Raw genomic sequence first — 18,796 nt, 5'->3', positions numbered from 1 at the left:
TGTACTTTATCTTCTGTTTTCTGACGTTTGTGTTGTGTTATTTAGTTTGTTGCAATTAGTCTCAGTCATGTTTAATTCATTATTGCTATTTGATTTTTTTATTTTTTTTTGGAGATTCTAGTGAAATTTGTTCTAGAAAATGCCAGTAAATGGTTGGTATAAGCATAAATGGCAGATTATTTAATTCTTGATTTTCTATGGTCGTGTTATGTTAATATCCAAATCCTTGAATCCATCTGCAACCTTAGTTATGATCCAACTTCCTCTATGTTTAATTATTTGATGTAGGTTGTGAAAATTAAATGGATAATACTATTTAGTTATATTTTATTAGTCGCAGCAAGCTTGAATCGAATAAGGAAATAAGTTTTTGCGAATTAGGTATGAGCTTGGAGGGAGTGAGCATCAACTCATGTAACATCTCTCCCAAAGTGAAACAATGATGAAGCATACAACTCTCATTCATTTTCACAAACTATAACTACATAAGTAATAGTATTACATTTTAACTCTGTGTCCATATGTTTATTCACTCAGGTAACAGCGAGGACACAAAGATGAAAGAACTCTTAGTTGTTTGTGGAGTAAGAGCTACATGTCTAAATATAGTTTAGTGGAGAAATGGTGATTATGGGGCTATGTTTAGGTTCACATGCATGATGCATCAACCTTGGGATATAGATAGATGGATGTCAAGGATAATTAGGAAATTCCTACTCTAATCAGATTGCACGAGCACGAGTATTTTATAAAAGAAAATCATAGGTCGTATGAGGTTGATACTACATAACATGTACAAGGTTGCTAATTTTAAAAGTAAAGGGAGTCATAGTAGATTCTATGAAAAGGGAGAATCTAGTTGCACATAATACAAGTGGAATGGACAGTTACATTAGAGGAGATCGTCTTACAAAATGCTATAGTTGTCTCCACTAACTTCTAGAGGAGCCGAGAAAGACAAGATGTTAGGGAACATAACTATTAGAGAAATAAATATTTTGCAATATTAAAATAATTAGAATGGCTAGAATATGTATAACTAGAACTATGTATCTCATGTTAACCGACTTACCATAAATTAATCTAGAATAGGTAGTTAGGTACCAAAATATTTCGGTGTTTTTGTGTGGTCTCCGATGTTGAATTCTTATAAATAGGCATTAGGATTTTTTTGTAGCAATGCTATAGAGAGTAAAGAACTGAAAATAAGTGAGTGTTAGAGTCAGAGAGTATAGTGGTGTGTCCTCAGGTATCTAATGAGGTGTGTCATCCAAGAGTGTGTTTTTAGTTGTTTCCTCAAAAGTATTGTAATGTGGTCTTGTGCAAACCATCATGTCGTGTATTTGGTGTTTTGTACACCATTGTTGAGTATAATAAATTTCCTTTTGTGTTATCGATTCTGTAGTACGATGGATAACCAACAACAAATGTATGTTATCTTTGGTAGTTATTATGTATTCTAAGTGGAAATCTAACTATTATCGGAGATAGTCACATTTTTAATGTCAAATTTCATAGTGGAAGATACAATCTTTTTAGTTTATAGTCATTGTCTCACTACCCAAGATACTTATTATTTCTCACCTATAATCTTTATCCCACATCGAACTCTTACCCGTAATACTTCTTTTTTTCACCTATAAAATGGTTCTAAGTTTCCTTTTATTTGTTCTATCGTGGTCAATCATAGAGGGCGTGTGGGGCTACACACATCGTTCAGAGACATTCATTACCAAAGGTAACGTGTTATTTTCTTCTGTGTTTTTCTTTTGCTTTCTACCATTAATATCAATTTCGGTGTTCAGTGCGCTCATTTTTTTTTGCTTCATTTTTTCATAATTTACACTAATCTATTCGAGTCGTTTGTTTTATTCAATATTAATGAATCGTACTCCTTCCGTCCCAAGGTAGTTGAGTCGTATTCCTCTTCTTTTTTTTTGTCCCAAGGTAGCTGAGTTTTTTTTGGCAAAAGTTCTATCCTCTCTCATACTTTACTCTCTCTCTCTTCCTCTCTACTTTTAAACCTTCAACACCTCAATTACCTCAATTTTCTTAATTCCTGAGCTCAAAAGAAATGTTTTTACTACCTTGGGACGGAGGGGGTATAATTTTTTTTTTTAATTTGCATTGTTAGATTTTGTTCCACCAAAGGATCTTTGTTTTGTAAGTTGGATAGTCGTGTGTGTCCCAACTGTTGGTAGAATTTTACTTAAGTACTATACCTGAGATGGTGTAAGTCAATTTTATTCGGGGAACTATATGGAGTATATTGTTTATTCCGACAATTCACTCAATGATAAAATAAAATTAAGAAACAAAATTAAATGAAATGTTGTAATAGTAATAAGAGTGCTTGTAACATATAATTATACTAAGTTGGTTTGCACTATTTTGGTGAAATATAGTACTACATGAAAACTTCTGCACTTAAAAGTGTTCTGAACTCCAATATCTTGCATTGAATGTCATATTTTTTTCAGTTATGAATTCGGTCAAATCCTAATTTCATCTCAGTTCTGTTGATTTTTAACTGATTTCTTCTCATTTCTATTGATTTCAACAGTTTTCATTCTTAATTTCATCAAATTTGACTGTACTCGTCTTTGTGGAGAACTAAAGTTCAATTTCTCGGTGCGAAAAATGGTGAATCGTCCAGCATTCTTCAAGTTTTACGTGCCTTGGCTTGGTGATGAAAATCAGGTAATTTTTTTCTATTAATCAGTTCTAGTCTCGTTTTTGTTGTTATATTCGTTGATTTCAATCTCTCTGTTTCTGGAGGTTTAGCATGACAGAGTGATAAATTATTGAAACTCATAGAGATTTACGGTAATTATTCATGTCCATGTTTTGTGTGGCATTTCCATGTTAAGAGTTGAAATGCTTCCTTTGTGCTCGATATTGTGCCCTTCAATAGCTACTAGATTATAAGCTATTGCTTCTGTTTTGAATGGAGGGCTGCTCGTCCAACCCGGAAATTATATCAATGGCTGCATTATAACTCTGTTCACTACCTTTCAGTTTGTTTGCAGCTCCGCGTTCCAATTCAACTTCAAGCTCCTTAATGCTCATCTCTATAGACGATTGCTAAACATTTTTTTGTTTTTTTTTTTTTCACTCAATTGGTAGAGAGACATGTGCCATATGTTTCCAATCACGAGCTACTTTTTCGTAGGCCATGTTAACATATCCAGCATGCTTTGTTGCCACACAGTGATATTTAACTTTGCAATATCATTTTACGTGTTTGATGGGCTTGATAAATATATTGCTATAGTTAAACATATTAAATTTTGATCTTTATAGAGCAGTAATATCCTTTTTTATTATAATAATAATAAAGAAAACAATATTAACTACCTAAGACATGTTTGGTTGACAATGGAAATAGTTTACTTTGTAATAGTATTTTCCTTTCTGTTCTGATGTATCAAGTGTTTATTTGGAATAATATTAATCAACTTGGTTGCTGATTTTTATGTTTATTCAATCTCTTCCAGGAAACTGGCCAAAGAATTGGTCACTTCGAGACCGTTACAACAATTTGTGGGAAGTGAAAGTGGAAATGAATGGCGGTGATTGGTACTTTAAAGATGGTTGGGCAAAACTTGCTGAAGATAATAAGATAAAAGGAGGGGATATGTTTATCTATGAGTATTTCTCTCATGGTTTACTTGACTTCAAAATTCATGGAGGCAATGGTTGCATGACAGAAGGTGTTGGGGGTCGGATTACTAGGAATATTGAAGAGCAGGCGAGTATAAAGATAGAACTAGATGATGGCATTGTAAATCATACTGATAAACCTGATAATGTTCCTATCGGTGAAGGACACACACATGAGAATTATGGTAAAGTTTCTTAGTTGGTTTTTTTCCTTCAGATTTTCTGTTTGTCCATCAATCTGAGCCTTCTATTCGAATCAGACGATAATGACAATCAAGATTGCACGCCTATAGAAGAGAATCCAAGGGATGAGTATATTCAAGGGGAGCGAGTGACGGAGGGTAAAGCTGTCCTTATTTTTTATTTTGTTGAGATCTTATTGTGTTTCCGATATTTTTTATGCAAAAGTATACCGTGCCCACTGCCATGAATGTGTTCAAATGTCAAACAAAGTCAGCCACATCCGAAACTCGTGTTTAACTTCGTCAGAAATGTGATGTTAAAATTTTGAAGTTTAAAACCGTGTCAAATTAGCAATTTGGAGTACATATATGTGATATTTGGTACATTTAACTCTGTTATCTGAATATTTTGTAGTATTGTTGCTCTTGGTTTATTGACCCTTCTTTAGTCAGCCTTCCAGTCTGAACCTGCTGCCAATGAGTTTTAGATGCACTGATGATGACAGTTGTCTCTCTACAGTTAAAGAAGCGAATCACCGAGATGCTCACACCGTAGATGAGGATACAAGAGACGATGCTCCATTGGAGCTAGCGAGGGATGGTAAGTTCAATAAATTGTTTTGTTCAGTTTACGTGGCTAGTTGCTTTATTGATCCTTCTGCCCAACTCAGGTACGGCCAGTTCTAGCAAACGTATCAGAAGAACCTACGATTGGTACGGTTTAGAGCTCGTCAATGCCGGGTTCATTACACCATCCCCGAATCCTTATTTCGTACAGAGGATTTACTCACTTAGTAAGCATACACAACACATTTGTTTAGTATTTTGATAGAATCTACAATTTTTGACCAACATATTGCTACTACAATGATAGTATATACCAAAGGATGTGATCAAAAGCTTCAATCTGAAACTCCCTGAGAATGTGACGCTCCTCGACCCAAAAGGAAGACAGTTTTCTGCCAAGCGCATGATGTGGAAGGACGGGAGGACGTTCTACACCGAAGGCTGGAAAAGCCTTTGTGAAGTGAACGAGGTGGAAGAGAAAGACTCGTGCATTTGCGAGTTCTTGTATAACGCTGATGATCTATGCATCAGTGTAAGCTTCTTTCCTCCAAAATAGCAGCAAGGAGTGGATTAGATTAGAATTGGGGAGTTCACATTCCTATAGTTTCAGGGGTTCTTTTATGCATTTGAGATTATTGTTGGGATATGATTTTTTATGCATTTTTATAACTTTGATATTTTTCTCAATTGTTCTGGTGGGAAGTTGCTTGGTGCAAGAGCTGCTCGGGGAAGGCTTGTTTGGCTGAGAGCCACTTGGCCAAGCCTTCCTTAGGGGTGTTACGTAATATCAACACCAGGGAAGTGGAATTTACTCCATCGTCATAGACTATTCAATTGTATTCCGGCCGAGAGTAGTCGCGTGATTATCTAGTAATAAAATGTCATTACTTCTGTCTTCAACGTCATGTTAAACAAACTCAGACTCTGCACATAATCGTTTCATCCCAGACACGAGCTCCTACAAAAAAGCCATGAATTACAACCCCATTCACCTTAATCTTCAAGGTTTAATTACAATGTTCTGCTCTTGTTTGTAAAGTTAAATCTCACGGTTTATGTAATAAAAACAGTAGTAGTTGTATAAGTATTCATACTGAAAGTGGAAATAAGATTTTTTTTTTTATCATAAATAAGAGGGATAGTTAAAGCCTAAAGGAACAATTACAATATACAACTTCGTACCAGTAAATGCATTTGGATTGGTCACCATGACTCAACAAATTGAGATGGTCAACCTTGTCTCCTTAATATTGGTTAGTCAATATATATCAAAATTCATAATTCCAAGTAACCATGATTTATTAAGACAAATATATGCCCAAGCGAAGAATGAGTCTTTATTTTCATTAACGAAGAATCATAAATAGTGTAAATAGTTGTTAGCTTTATACAAATAATTAAAAAGATAAATCTATTCCAAAAAAGGAATGGATGAATTCTTATGGTAATGGAGTGACTGAAAGGAAAGCTGTTTATAATATTTTTGAAAGAAAACCATTGATGGAGTTGAAGCACTGATCACGACATTTTATTTGACACTAATAAATTTTCATCATGGATGGAATATATATTAGTCGAGAAAATTAAAAATTCAATAGTCAAAAATCAAAATAACTGATTATGAAAATGGAGGGAAAGGCGATTCAACGCAGCAAGTCTCCGTCTCCACTACCGTTTCAGGGAGTAAGCAAACTTGGAATTTTTTGCATTTCCCAATTTAAACATCATCTCTCTCTCTCTCTCTCTCTAGATGGCTATCAAAATCCTCTTCGCCGCTCTCTACCTCTCAATTAACTTGAAACAGAGTAATGGAGCTTCTACACTTTCTGCAGGCCAATCTCTTGTTGATGATGGACACGTACTAACTTCTCCATCTCAAGTATTCGAGCTCGGATTCTTCTCTCCGGGCTCATTCACACCCACATTTTTGGGCATACGGTACACAGCTACACCAGACGTCGTCGTTTGGGTTGCAAACAGGCAACATCCCCTCATCGCCCCAAACGGAGTCCTAACTCTATCCAAAAACGCCAATCTCATTCTCACCTCACCACAAGGTATAACCCTATGGTCTTCTTCAAATTCCTCCACACCACTATCAAATCCACTTCTGCACCTCACCGATTACGGAAACCTAGTAATCCAAGTAAATTCCGAGATATTATACCCTCTTGCCGGGGATGAAGCTGCTGCAGGAAACGGAAACCCCCAATGTGAATGTTCTGACGTCGTGGAAGAGCGACAACGATCCCTCCTCTGGAGAATTCATTTCCGGGATTGTGAATGGTGGATTGTCGCAGATAATCACGATGAAGGGGAAGGAGAGAAGGTACAGAGCCATTTACTGGGACGGGCATTTCCCGGGATTTCCGGATTCAGTCGACGCGACGTGGAATGCGGAGATTGGTTCCAGCGGGGGTAAGGTGCTTTCAATTTTTCAGCCATTGAAACAATCAGTTCATACCAGGTTGATCATCAACAGCTCTGGATCATTTCAACGCTTCGTGATGGATGAGCGGGGAGGAGGCTGGATTCTGATGATCACATCGCCTCGTGACTCGTGTGATAACTACGGGTGGTGTGGTGTTAACGGCGTGTGCAGGATTTACAAGACGCCCGAGTGTGAGTGCCTGCGAGGTTTCAAGCCAAAATCCGACAAGGAATGGAGGTTTTTGATTGGAGAAGTGGATGCAGTCGAAATCCTCCCTTGGATTGCCATAAGGAAGATGGCTTTCTGAAGATTCAAGGGTTCAAGTTTCCTGACTCGTTGAGTTTTCAACTGAACACGAGCATGAGCATTGAAGAATGCCGTGATCAATGCTTGAAGAACTGTAACTGCACAGCTTATGCTGATCCATACTTCAGAAATGAGACCAACTGTTTGATGTGGTTTGGGGATTTGATTGATATAAGGGAGCAGCAGGCTGTAGATGCCCGTGATGGCCCGAGCGTCTATATTCGTGTGGCTGCTACAGAACTAGGTAAAATGGAACATTTCTTATTTAGGAATTGCATAATTCTTGGTGAAATATGGAATGTAACAGTTTATTTCTTTTTAAAAGATAATTTGACAGATTCGGCTAAGAAGGTGAAGGGATTTGCAAAGACTAAGTTCATACTTATAGGTGTTTTTACCACTATGCTTGTCTTGGTTTCATGTCTTGGAGGCTTACTTACATGGAGATGCAGGAAACGAGGTTATATTGCTAATCCTTTTACATGGATGGAAGAAGACAACTTTTTCTAGATTCTGAAGCAAATTTGTTGCTCTTTTGACAGATTACAGAAAGGCCAGCGAGGAACTAGAGTTACCTTTATTCGATTTGGCAACCATCGTAGCAGCCACAAATAACTTTTCAGGAGAGAACATGCTTGGAGAAGGTGGTTTTGGGCCTGTGTACAAGGTGAAGTGGCATTTGAGAGATACGTATGCATATATGAGTGACTTTGTGTGCGTATTTAACTTCCACAAAAAGATATGTGTACAAGATTCTATTCATGACTCGATATTGCAGGGAAACCTGTCAGCAGAGCAAATAGTTGCAGTGAAAAGAATGTCGAGATATTCTGGACAAGGTGATGAAGAGTTCAAGAATGAAATCATTTTGATCTCGAACCTCCAACACAGGAATCTGGTCAGAATCTTGGGATGTTGCATTGAAGGGGAGGAGAAGATGCTAGTCTACGAGTACATGTTGAACAAAAGCTTGGACTATTACATTTTTGGTTTGAACATTTTTCTTATGTTTTCCGCACATTGAAGCCAAATTAATTATAAGAAAATGCACCACTGACAGTCTTCACCCCTTGCAGATCAGGAAAGGGGGATGTTGTTAGATTGGCCAAGGAGGTTTGAAATCATCATGGGGATTGCAAGGGGCCTTATGTATCTCCATCATGATTCAAGGCTCAAAATCATCCACAGGGACCTGAAAACAAGCAATATCTTGTTAGACGAGAGCTTGAATGCCAAGATTTCAGATTTCGGTATAGCAAGAATGTTTGCAGGTGATCAAACGGCAGCAAGAACAAAAAGAGTTGTTGGGACATAGTAAGTTTCACACACACATATAACTCTGTCTTATAGATTCCTAATGCGTAGAATCTGATTGCAGCGGCTACATGGCTCCGGAGTATGCATTTGATGGGAAATTCTCCATGAAGTCGGATGTATTCAGCATGGGTGTGGTGATATTGGAGATAGTGAGTGGGAAAAGGAACAGAGGCTTTAAGTGCGCCTTGGGGTATCAAAACCTTTTGGAGCAGGTAAATTAAGCATAACCATATAGCTATGATCAAATTTAGCAATGCTGATAAAACTGGATGTAGGCATGGTTAGTTTGGAAGGAAAATAGGGAGTTGGAGCTGATGGATCCATGCTACAACAAGTCACATGTGGAATGGCAAGTGAGGAGGAGCATTCAAGATGCGTTCAGAAGGCAGCAGAGGAGAGGCCGATGATGCCGTCTGTGGTTCTCATGTTGAGCTCAGAAGATACAGTGCTGCCTCTGCCCAAGAGGCCTACATTTTTCATGCAGAATGAGCCCAGCAATGAGAAGAACAAGTGTAATAGTAGTACAGTAACCATAAGTGAAGTACAAGGAAGGTAGGTAGGTAGAGAGTCAAACCCCAATTTATATTTGGGCCTTGTATTCCATATTGATCATGACATATAATTAATGCTGTAAAGTTGATAATTGATTATAAGAAAATGAGATGTGAATGTGTGATGCCTCCTTAGCTATTGACCATTGACTATAATCGTCAATTTCTGAACCCAGTAGTCAGAAGTGGGCAAACATTGTCGTCCGCCGTCCGTCGTCTGCAATTAGCTATTAATTCATGATTAAAAGTTGTTAATTAAAATTTATGCATCAAATAAATAAGTACACCAAATTCTAGAGGGTTCAAATTAAAACGGAAAGTTGCAAGTTAGATAGAATAGAACAACCACTTGTATTGTTATTTGTTTATCTTCTTCTGTTTATCGAGGGTGGTTATATTTTTGCTGGGTATCAAACACACTATTCGAACACGAAAGATCAATCCCTTCGATTGTTCTTGTTTTGCCAGCAAAGATTCTAGAAGGCTACATAAATTTTCAACAGTCAGGCCCCACGGTTGAAAATTCTTGCAAAATTCCATTTAATGACAAAGCAATGGCTCTACATCTACCTACTTTGGCAACTTGAGCACTATTTGTCAATCTAAACTTTGTGGTTAGTTTAGTTTGCTATATTAAAAGTCACAATTTTCGATAATGGGAACTAAAGTTTCTGTAGAATAATCTTGTAATCCAATCACAAATTCACAATCAATTACTCATTACTGACTAGGTCAATGGCAACAAACACAAGTTTTCTCCCCACCAAAAGGTTGCATCCAGCAGTTGCATCAAGAAAATATTTTTGCTTAAACTTCATGACTTACACAAAATAAGCCTCCATTTCCATTCCCTCTCTGCAAATGGAGTTCCTCTATGCAGCTCTCTACCTCTTAACCATCTCCACATTCACTTTTGCAGATGACAAACTTTCTTCAAACCAAACTCTTGGTGATGGAGACTTCTTAACCTCTCCATCCCAAACATTCGAGCTCGGATTCTTCTCTCCGGGCTCATCCACCTCCAGATTCTTGGGAATACGGTACAAGGCCACACCAGACATCGTAGTCTGGGTTGCAAACAGACAAAATCCGATCACCGGCCTCAACGGAGTTCTAACTTTATCTGCAACCGGCAATCTGATCCTCACCTCAGCTCAAGGTCCACCCATTTGGTCTTCCAATTCCTCCACAGCGGAATCAAATCCAGTTTTGCAGCTCCTGAATTCTGGAAACCTTGTTGTTGGCCTTAATTCGTCGTATATTTGGCAGAGCTTCGATCATCCAGGCGACACTAGGCTGCCGGGAATGACACTAGTGCAAGACATTAGCACTGGAGATGGTAAATATTTGACCTCATGGAAAAGTGTTGACGATCCATCCATGGGAGAGTTTAGTTACAAAATACAAAACCTAGGATTATCTCAAACTATAATTGCCAAAGGGAAGGAGATCTTAAACAGGGTTGTGTTTTGGAATGGGAACTTTGTTGGATATCCAACTTCACAAGATCCAGCTTGGAGGGTTGAAGTGGTAACCAACAAGGGTAGGCTGGTCTCAGTTCATCAGCCTTATTATGATTCAGTTCATGCCAGATTAACCATGAATTACTCGGGTTTTCTCCAGCGATACGTGATGAACGAGAGGAAAGATGGCTGGATTCTCATGATTGCACTCCCTCATGATCTGTGTGACGGTTATGATGTGTGTGGTAGCAATGGCATCTGCAAGATTTACAAGAATCCAGTGTGCCAGTGTCTGAGGGGGTTCCACCCTGTATCTGAGAGCGAATGGAGCGTGTTCGAGTGGAGAGGAGGGTGCACCAGGAATCGGTCACTGGATTGCCAGACAGAAGAGGGGTTTCTTGAGGTTAAAGGAATCAAGTTCCCTGATTCACTCAATTTTCAGTTGAACACTAGCATGTCTAGTGAGGAATGCCGCGATGAATGCTTCAAGAACTGCAACTGCACGGCCTATGCTGATCCATTCTTCAGCAATGGGAGCAGCTGCATGATGTGGTTTGGGGACTTGATTGATATGAGGGAGTACACTACAGAATCTGGTCCTGCACCGAGCATCTACATTCGCGTGCCTATCTCAGACCTTGGTAAATGAATCTTTTTATTAGGCTAAGGTTGTCTTTGTATATAGCAAGACATGCTTTTATGCTTGACTACTTATAACATTTGACAGATAATGAGGGGAATGGATTATCAAGGAAGACAATCATAGTTATAGCTACTGTTTCTACTTTGGCGATGCTTATCTTGGGCGTGGCTGTTTGGGGCATATTTATGAGGATCAGGCGCAAGAGACGAGGTTACATCCAACGACTAGGTTACATCACTAAACCTTTCTATTAATGAGAGCAAGCATTATTCCAAACATCGTAAGATGCTTATGATTTATGAACTCTTTCAACAGATTCTAAAATGGCAGCTGAGGAATTAGAGTTACCTATCTTTGACTTGGCAACCATTGAAGCAGCCACAGATAGTTTCTCGGAACAGAACCTGATCGGCCAAGGTGGATTTGGTCCTGTTTACAAGGTAAAAGCACCACTTATGTACTGATAGATATATATAAAGAATTTAGGCAAACTTTCTATATTGAATCTGGTTGTTGCAGGGAAACCTTTCATCAGGAGTAGTAATCGCAGTGAAAAGGATGTCGAAGATTTCTGGACAAGGCCACGAAGAATTTACTACTGAAATCAACTTGATTGCAAAGCTTCAGCACAGGAACCTTGTAAGGATTTTGGGATGCTGCGTTGAAGGGGAGGAAAAAATGCTGATCTACGAGTACATGATAAACAGAAGCTTGGATCATTTCATTTTTGGTTCGATCATCATTCCCTTTGACACCTATAACCTTAGCACATAATCCGACATGTATTCTTACACTGACTCACTTAACAGCTGCAGATCAGCGAAGAAGGGTGCTGCTGAATTGGCCAAAGCGGTTTGAGATCATCATGGGGATTGCAAGAGGCCTTCTCTACCTCCACCACGATTCCAGGCTCAACGTCATCCACAGGGACCTGAAAACAAGCAACATTTTGTTAGATGAGAACCTAAACGCGAAGATTTCAGACTTTGGTTTAGCAAGAATGTTTGAAGGAGATCAAACGATATCAACAACAACAAGAGTAGTTGGAACATAGTATGCATTTTATACACATATGTGCATATGCAGTCTTTTCTTCTAGAGTCTAACTAATGTGTGACAACCTCGTTGCAGTGGTTACATGGCTCCAGAGTACGCGTTTGATGGAAAGTTCTCCATCAAGTCGGATATATACAGCTTGGGGGTAATGATCTTGGAGATCGTCAGTGGACAGAAGAACAGAGGCTTCAAGCATCCATCCTGCTACAAGAACCTTCTAGAACAGGTAAATATTTTCTCATCAATGAAACTGCATAGATTCAGACATACACAAACACACTATGCCATAGGATATGAACATAAGCTTCATAAACTGTGACAGGCATGGCATTTTTGTAAGGAGGGGAGGGAATTGGAAATGATGGATCCGTGCTACAAAAATTCGTATGTGGAATCCCAGGTGAAGAGATGCATTCAAGTCGGGTCATTGTGCGTACAGAATGTGGCAGAGGAGAGGCCAATGATGCCGGCTGTGGTGCTCATGCTGAGTACTGAGGACGCGGTCTTGCCTCAGCCAAGGAAGCCCGGGTTTTTCTTGCACGGGGACTCCAGTTTATCGCATAGCAATGCCTCAGGAAGTACTGGCGGCGCAGTGACCATAACTGACATAGAAGCCAGGTAGTTACTTGAAGGAGGAGGAAATGCAGCATTGTGATTTGTGAGGTACAGCAAACCAAATTTTGTATACTTGTGTTTATTGGAGTGTTGGGAGGATCTTCAGATGTATGAATATCAGATTACTACATCATTCTATTCGAATATGATGAATCACTTTTTCAGACTTAAATCTCGAAAAATGGTAGACTAATTACTCAATAACATTAGCCCTGCCTCTATACATAGAGAAAATATTACTATAACTGGACTATTGCAATCAAGTTATAATATGCAGTTAAGCTATAATCAATTCAACAAATTAGGTAGTACTGCCTAACTAAGGTCCCATAATAGACATTCAATACATAGGGTGTCCGTAGGTATTGCCACGCCCTCTATGAATCACATCTTAGAGCCTTTTGATCCTGATATTGAAGCGTCCTGCTGCCGAAGAAAAGCTAAGAATAAGATGAGTGATAGACCTAAACCACAAATGCAGCTCGAGATGCTTCAGCAACAGCTGCAACTACTTCAACATTAGTTGGCAGATGAAGCCGTTGAGAAGCAAGGAAATGTGGAGACGTCATTGTTGATATGTTCACACATGACAATATTGTAGGCCCTCCATTAAACCAAGAGTCAGCGCCAACACATTTGAGCTAAAGCTGGGTTTCATCAAAACATCAAGGTTATTAGACATCTATCTTAGTTATTATATGGAGTAAGGGGAGCTTCAGCACCCTGGTTAATGTTTTTTTTAATGATTTTAATCTTAGTAATTAAGGCTTGGTTGTTCAATCTCTGCCCCTATCGTCATCCAAAAATCTCAAATTAATCTCCACTCAACCTATTTTCCTCATTCGCATTTTATTACCATTGATTTCAGTGCCGAGTATATGACTTTGAGTTATAATTTTGATATTTTGAAAAGATTATGTATGAACTGTGTTTTGTGACATTATTGAACAAATTAGGCTAGGATAAATTTTCCTAACAAAATGAAAAATCAAATACCTAGGCAGTAAACTTAAATGCTGTTCAAATTATGGTATTCATATTAATTTTCGCATGGACAATTATGTTCCTCAAGAAAATAGACATTCGTGATTTGATAAAGAAGAAAACAGTTATCAATAATTTATTTCTCATTAATGACTTTGTATTATATCATAAAAAAATCCTATTACCCATCATGTAGTTGGCAGTAGCCTTTATTGAGCATGGATTCAATCATCTAAGATAATATTTTTAAGTTGTAATTTGACTGAAAAAAAAACAATAAATATTATTTGACTGTTTCTCGAGTCCTAGACAACAATTTATTGAGAAAATGATACGGAGTATATCAATAAACAATTTAATGTTGACTTCCAAATAAGAGTAGCAAAACATAACTCTGTCACAATATAACATCTGCGGTCAAGTTAATTGTTGGCAATTGAAACTAAAAATTAATATATTAAAATTATCTCACATTGGTGTACAGAGAGAACTGAATCAGTATATAAGTTTAATGGCTTTTCTCCTATCACTAATTAATTTTAGGATGGAACCCATTGATTTTCTATCATTGATGATTTTTTACTTCTATTTTAGTCGCAATTTGTGCAATGCATAGGACATAACTCCAACTCAAACTCAAAATTAAAACTTGAACTTAAAATTCAATAATTAAGGAAGAAAGATCTTACCATTTGAGTTACGCTCCATAGTATTAAATTCCTATAACATTCGAATTATTCCATTCGTACCCTGAATTGACAGTAATTTCTTTTTCATTCATTTCCAATTAATTGACTTGTTTTTTTACTATTACTTTTTGGCAATAAACACTTAAGCACTCCCAATGGGTCGGCGTTAAATCCGGCGAAAAATCGCCGATTATCGCCGGATTATCACCGGGCGTTGGGGAGAATTCGGCGATAATTCAGCGTTAATTCTACTGAATTAACGCCAACTCCCGGATTATCGCCGGATTATCGCCGACCACTGTGGGTGATAATCCGGAGATAAAAATAGTTTTTTTTTTTTTAATTCCCCCCCTATAAATTTAAAATTTAATAATTAATTTAAAATAATTTCCCCCCTATTTTTTTTTTTCGTCGTTGTAATTTTTTACTCGTGTTTAATACAACGAACTTTATTACTATTATTTGTCTTGTATTATAAATTAGCTAGCTTTTATTATATACAAAAATAAAACAATTAAATTAGTAATGATGTAAAAATGAAATGTTGAGTTAGGGAGAAATAAGGGAGAAACCATTGGAACAGTTGGCTAAAAGTTGGCTAAAAACTGGAGATAAATTTTGGTGCTGATGTGACGCTGATGTGGCAGGAGTTAGGGAGAAATAAGGGAGTTTTTAGCCGAACCATTGGGAATTGGGAGTCGTATCAAGTGAAATTGGGTTAATTAATAGTGGGAGTAATATACTAACTAGTAACGACGAATTCACGTGGAACTTGAGTATAGTGTATAATTATTAATTATCGTTACCTGTATTTGGTGAAGAAAGAATATGAAAGTTAGTAGTAAAAGCTTATCCGGAGTAGATTTCCTTTTGTGGACATTGGATAAATAAATTCCATGAAAAGTAGAAAATCTTTATTTAATGAAATTCATATTCAATAATTGCGACGGCATATATTGGGGACAGAGACGGCTCTGTTTCAATTGCAGCTCATGCAAAACACACAAAAAAAAGGTCTTAATTCGCTCTGAGAGTAGAGAAATGGAGCAGTCTTTCCAAATCCTCTGCGCCGCTCTCTCCATCTTCGCCATTTTCAATTCCTCTCCCACAGCTGCTATTGCTACACTCTCTCCCGGCCAAACTCTCTCGGACGCTCAAGTTCTATCTTCTCCCGCCCAAATTTTCGAGCTAGGATTCTTCACTCCCGCCAATTCCACTTCCACCGCCAAATTTTTGGGGATATGGTACAGAGCTACACCGGACGTCGTCGTTTGGGTCGCAAACAGACAAAATCCGATCACCACCTCACCCGGAGCTCTAACTCTCTCCAAAAACGCCAATCTGATTCTCTCCTCAGCACAAGGTGCAATCGCATGGTCTTCCAATTCCTCCACCCCCGCCGCATCGAGGCCGATTCTCCGCCTCTTCGACACCGGAAACCTCGTCCTCGCTGATAATTCCACCAACATATGGACGAGCTTTGATTACCCTAGCGACACCAGGCTTCCGGGGATGAAGATGGTGGACGATTCCGACGCAGGATTGGACAAGTATCTCACATCGTGGAAAAGCTACGGCGATCCGTCGCTCGGCGAGTTCATTTACACGATCGAGAACCACGGATTGCCTCAAATGAGTATTCTCACGGGGAAGGAGAAGAAGTACCGGACAGGTCCGTGGAATGGACGGAATTTCACCGGACTTCCATTCATACGCGATCCAGCTTTTGGTGCTGAAATTGTTAACGGAAGGTTAGTCTCCTACTCCGATGCTTACAACAGCTCGATTTACATGAGACTGGTGATGGATCCGTCGGGATTGCTCCAGCGTTACATCATGAATGAAGAGAGAGACGGATGGATCCTTGCTTTCTCTGTGCCGAGCGAAACTTGCAGTAATTATGGTTGGTGTGGTGTTAATACGGTTTGTAAACCTAATAAATCGCCTGTGTGTGAGTGTTTGAATGGATTCGCGCCTAAATCTGAGAGGGAATGGAGCTCGGCTGCATGGACGAGTGGATGTGGTAGAATTCCTCCGTTGGATTGCCGGAAGGAGGATGGATTCATGAGGGTTGATCGTGTCAAGTTCCCCGATACGTTAAGTTTTCGTGTGGACAATAGCATGAGCATTGGTGATTGCCATGAGGAATGCTTGAGAAACTGCAACTGCTCGGCTTATGCTGATCCTTACTTGAGCTTGAGCAATGAGAGGAATGAGTGTTTGATGTGGTTCGGGGACTTGGTTGATGTCATGGAGTTCACCGGAGAAGTTAGTACTGGGCCAAGCATCTACATTCGCGTGCCTAAAACCACGCTAGGTAACTGGTTTTTATGTAGTTTTTGTGACTGGTAGATCAGGAATGGGGTTTTAGTGAAATGATAATGCTTTACTCTTTGTTGTAGAAAATATGAGAGGTTGGAATGATAGGAAACGTTCTAAGAAGCTTGTGTTTGTTGCAACGGGTGCTAGTTTAGGGATGCTTTTGTTGATCTTGTGCTTTGGAGGCTTCATTTTAAGGAGGAGGAGGAGACGAGGTAATGTTTTATTGTGATCCTTTCAGTTATACAAGAACTATGTAAGAATCTTAAACGTATGTTTACTACTTGCAGCAGCATTTAAGAATGAGAATGAGGATTTGGAATTACCTTTGTTTGGATCGAAAACCATTGCAGCAGCTACTAACAATTTTTCGGATGAAAATTTGATTGGAGAAGGCGGTTTTGGTCCTGTTTATAAGGTAAATGCTCTGCTTTCAGCTGGACAGAGAGATAGGATTGCTCGGATTAATGAAATTATTTATTTCTTTGGTGTTTCAGGGAAACTTGTCAGATGAGCTAGCAATCGCAGTGAAAAGAATGTCGAGTGCTTCTGGGCAAGGGCCTCAAGAGTTCAAAAATGAAGTTATTTTGATTGCTAAACTCCAACACAGAAACCTTGTGAGGATTTTGGGATGTTGCGTTGAAGGAGAGGAGAAGATGTTGATATATGAGTACATGCACAACAAAAGCTTGGATTATTTCATTTTTGGTTTGTTCCAACTTTTATTTATTTGTTTTTCCTTGTCATTGAATCCTAAAAGTATGTCTATTTATCTTAGACTGAATGTCTTCACTAACTGATTGCAGATGAGAACAGCCGTGCAGTGCTGACTTGGCAGATGCGGTTTGATATTATTATGGGGATTGCGCGAGGTCTACTATACCTTCACCATGATTCGAGGCTCAAAATCATCCACAGGGATCTGAAAACGAGCAATATCTTGTTGGATGAGAACTTGAATGCGAAGATTTCAGACTTTGGATTAGCTAGAATGTTCGAAGGTGATCAAGTGATGGCAAGAACAAAGAGAGTCGTTGGGACATAGTGAGTTCCATTTTATTTACAAGCTTATATAGTATGCAAAAAAAAAAATGAATTTCGTGCTAAAGGAAGCTGATTGCAGTGGCTACATGGCTCCAGAGTACGCCTTCGATGGAAAGTTCTCTGTGAAGTCGGATGTATTCAGCCTCGGAGTAGTAATATTGGAGATAGTGAGTGGGAAAAAGAATAGAGGATTCAAGCATCCTTGTTGCTATCAGAACCTTCTGGAGCAGGTGAAATATAGATTCCCTTTGATTTTCATATGCTCAATGCTGAGAATTGGTTTGATGACAGGCATGGCTACTTTGGAAGGAAAATAGGGAGCTGGAGCTGATGGATCCATGCTATTCTAGTTCTTGTGTGGAATGGCAAGTGAAGAGGTGCATTCAAGTGGGGTTATTATGCGTTCAGAACGCAGCAGAGGAGAGGCCGATGATGCCGTCTGTGGTAGTCATGTTGAGCTGTGAGGATACAGTTTTGGCCGAGCCGAAGAAACCTGGGTTTTTCTTGAACACGAGCCCTAGTTTCTCGGAGAGGAATACATCTGGAAGTGAGGAAGGTAGAAGTAGAAGTGCTTCTTCCATGACTATTACTGAAGTAGAAGGCAGATAGTTGTTGAGAGTTGAAACTGATTTGCTTTAAAAAATTGGTGTTTTCTATAGCAAATAAACAACAAGCTTTGACTGAGGTTCCCAATTAACTCCTTGTCCATTTGACGGCGCAGTTTCAAAACCGCATAGTAAACAACGTAACATTGATATTTGACTTTATAAAATTTGTTGTAATAGAAAAAAATAAAAGCACACGATAACGCATAAAATCGGATCCTGGAGTGGAGATCTGTATTAATTATAAAAATAAACACGTTAACAGACACAATCAGATCATGGCGACCTGTTTGAATAAAAAAAGATTAAAACACTCGTTAACACACAAACTCAGATCGTGGAGACGTTCGCAACACAAGTC

At 38.7% G+C, this 18,796-nt stretch overlaps 3 protein-coding genes and 1 pseudogene across 6 annotated transcripts; all 4 read left to right on the top strand.

The window, feature by feature from the left end:
- The first annotated feature begins 2,580 nt into the window (after window positions 1–2,580).
- Window positions 2,581–5,317, top strand: LOC125194067 (uncharacterized). Its single transcript, XM_048092073.2, has 6 exons — window positions 2,581–2,700; window positions 3,498–3,848; window positions 3,924–4,004; window positions 4,366–4,446; window positions 4,517–4,639; window positions 4,720–5,317. Exons 2-6 carry the CDS (start codon window positions 3,563–3,565, stop codon window positions 4,764–4,766), a joined length of 618 nt encoding a protein of 205 aa, XP_047948030.1. The 5' UTR covers window positions 2,581–2,700; window positions 3,498–3,562; the 3' UTR covers window positions 4,767–5,317.
- Window positions 5,318–6,100: 783 nt separating this feature from the next.
- Window positions 6,101–9,093, top strand: LOC125191843 (G-type lectin S-receptor-like serine/threonine-protein kinase SD1-1; annotated as a pseudogene). The gene is made up of 7 exons (XR_016137821.1): window positions 6,101–7,393; window positions 7,475–7,609; window positions 7,692–7,816; window positions 7,928–8,138; window positions 8,226–8,463; window positions 8,528–8,678; window positions 8,742–9,093. The product of XR_016137821.1 is annotated as a G-type lectin S-receptor-like serine/threonine-protein kinase SD1-1 (transcript).
- Window positions 9,094–9,689: 596 nt separating this feature from the next.
- LOC125193875 (G-type lectin S-receptor-like serine/threonine-protein kinase At4g27290) lies at window positions 9,690–12,966 on the top strand. Of its 2 annotated transcripts, none has more exons than XM_089069712.1 (7): window positions 9,690–11,121; window positions 11,208–11,351; window positions 11,439–11,563; window positions 11,643–11,853; window positions 11,939–12,176; window positions 12,255–12,405; window positions 12,502–12,966. In XM_089069712.1, exons 1-7 carry the CDS (start codon window positions 9,879–9,881, stop codon window positions 12,799–12,801), a joined length of 2,412 nt encoding a protein of 803 aa, XP_088925838.1. In that variant the 5' UTR covers window positions 9,690–9,878; the 3' UTR covers window positions 12,802–12,966. The 2 variants fall into 2 exon arrangements, with proteins under 2 accessions (XP_088925838.1, XP_047947761.1); XM_048091804.2 differs by having other exon boundaries at window positions 9,692–11,121; window positions 11,933–12,176.
- A 2,467-nt stretch (window positions 12,967–15,433) lies between these two features.
- LOC125193873 (G-type lectin S-receptor-like serine/threonine-protein kinase At4g27290) lies at window positions 15,434–18,543 on the top strand. 2 transcript variants are annotated; one of them, XM_048091802.2, is made up of 7 exons: window positions 15,434–16,784; window positions 16,870–17,001; window positions 17,080–17,204; window positions 17,284–17,494; window positions 17,593–17,830; window positions 17,910–18,060; window positions 18,122–18,543. In XM_048091802.2, the coding sequence occupies exons 1-7, from the start codon at window positions 15,509–15,511 to the stop codon at window positions 18,437–18,439; spliced, it is 2,451 nt and encodes an 816-aa protein (XP_047947759.1). In that variant the 5' UTR covers window positions 15,434–15,508; the 3' UTR covers window positions 18,440–18,543. The 2 variants fall into 2 exon arrangements, with proteins under 2 accessions (XP_047947759.1, XP_047947758.1); XM_048091801.2 differs by having other exon boundaries at window positions 17,077–17,204.
- The last annotated feature ends 253 nt before the right edge of the window (window positions 18,544–18,796 follow it).

The sequence above is a fragment of the Salvia hispanica genome, chromosome 4, assembly GCF_029641045.1.
Source record: "Salvia hispanica isolate PSC_SH4W2 chromosome 4, Shi_PSC_v1, whole genome shotgun sequence".
In the NCBI taxonomy this organism is placed as follows: Eukaryota; Viridiplantae; Streptophyta; class Magnoliopsida; order Lamiales; family Lamiaceae; genus Salvia; species Salvia hispanica.
The sequence above is the reverse complement of the archived record's forward strand: the minus strand, read 5'-3'. Positions and strand labels throughout refer to the sequence as shown.

Bases quoted from the DNA above. Each gene is read 5' to 3' on its own strand.
- LOC125193875 (XM_048091804.2), top strand. From the start codon at position 9,879: ATGGAGTTCCTCTATGCAGCTCTCTACCTCTTAACCATCTCCACATTC. The intron at 11,352-11,438 runs GTTACATCACTA...CTCTTTCAACAG, and splicing joins AGGTTACATCCAACGACTAG to ATTCTAAAATGGCAGCTGAG. The intron at 12,406-12,501 runs GTAAATATTTTC...AAACTGTGACAG, and splicing joins ACAAGAACCTTCTAGAACAG to GCATGGCATTTTTGTAAGGA.
- LOC125193873 (XM_048091801.2), top strand. From the start codon at position 15,509: ATGGAGCAGTCTTTCCAAATCCTCTGCGCCGCTCTCTCCATCTTCGCC. The intron at 17,205-17,283 runs GTAAATGCTCTG...TTGGTGTTTCAG, and splicing joins GTTTTGGTCCTGTTTATAAG to GGAAACTTGTCAGATGAGCT. The intron at 17,495-17,592 runs GTTTGTTCCAAC...AACTGATTGCAG, and splicing joins CTTGGATTATTTCATTTTTG to ATGAGAACAGCCGTGCAGTG.
- LOC125194067 (XM_048092073.2), top strand. From the start codon at position 3,563: ATGAATGGCGGTGATTGGTACTTTAAAGATGGTTGGGCAAAACTTGCT. The intron at 4,005-4,365 runs GTAAAGCTGTCC...GTCTCTCTACAG, and splicing joins AGGGGAGCGAGTGACGGAGG to TTAAAGAAGCGAATCACCGA. The intron at 4,447-4,516 runs GTAAGTTCAATA...TGCCCAACTCAG, and splicing joins ATTGGAGCTAGCGAGGGATG to GTACGGCCAGTTCTAGCAAA.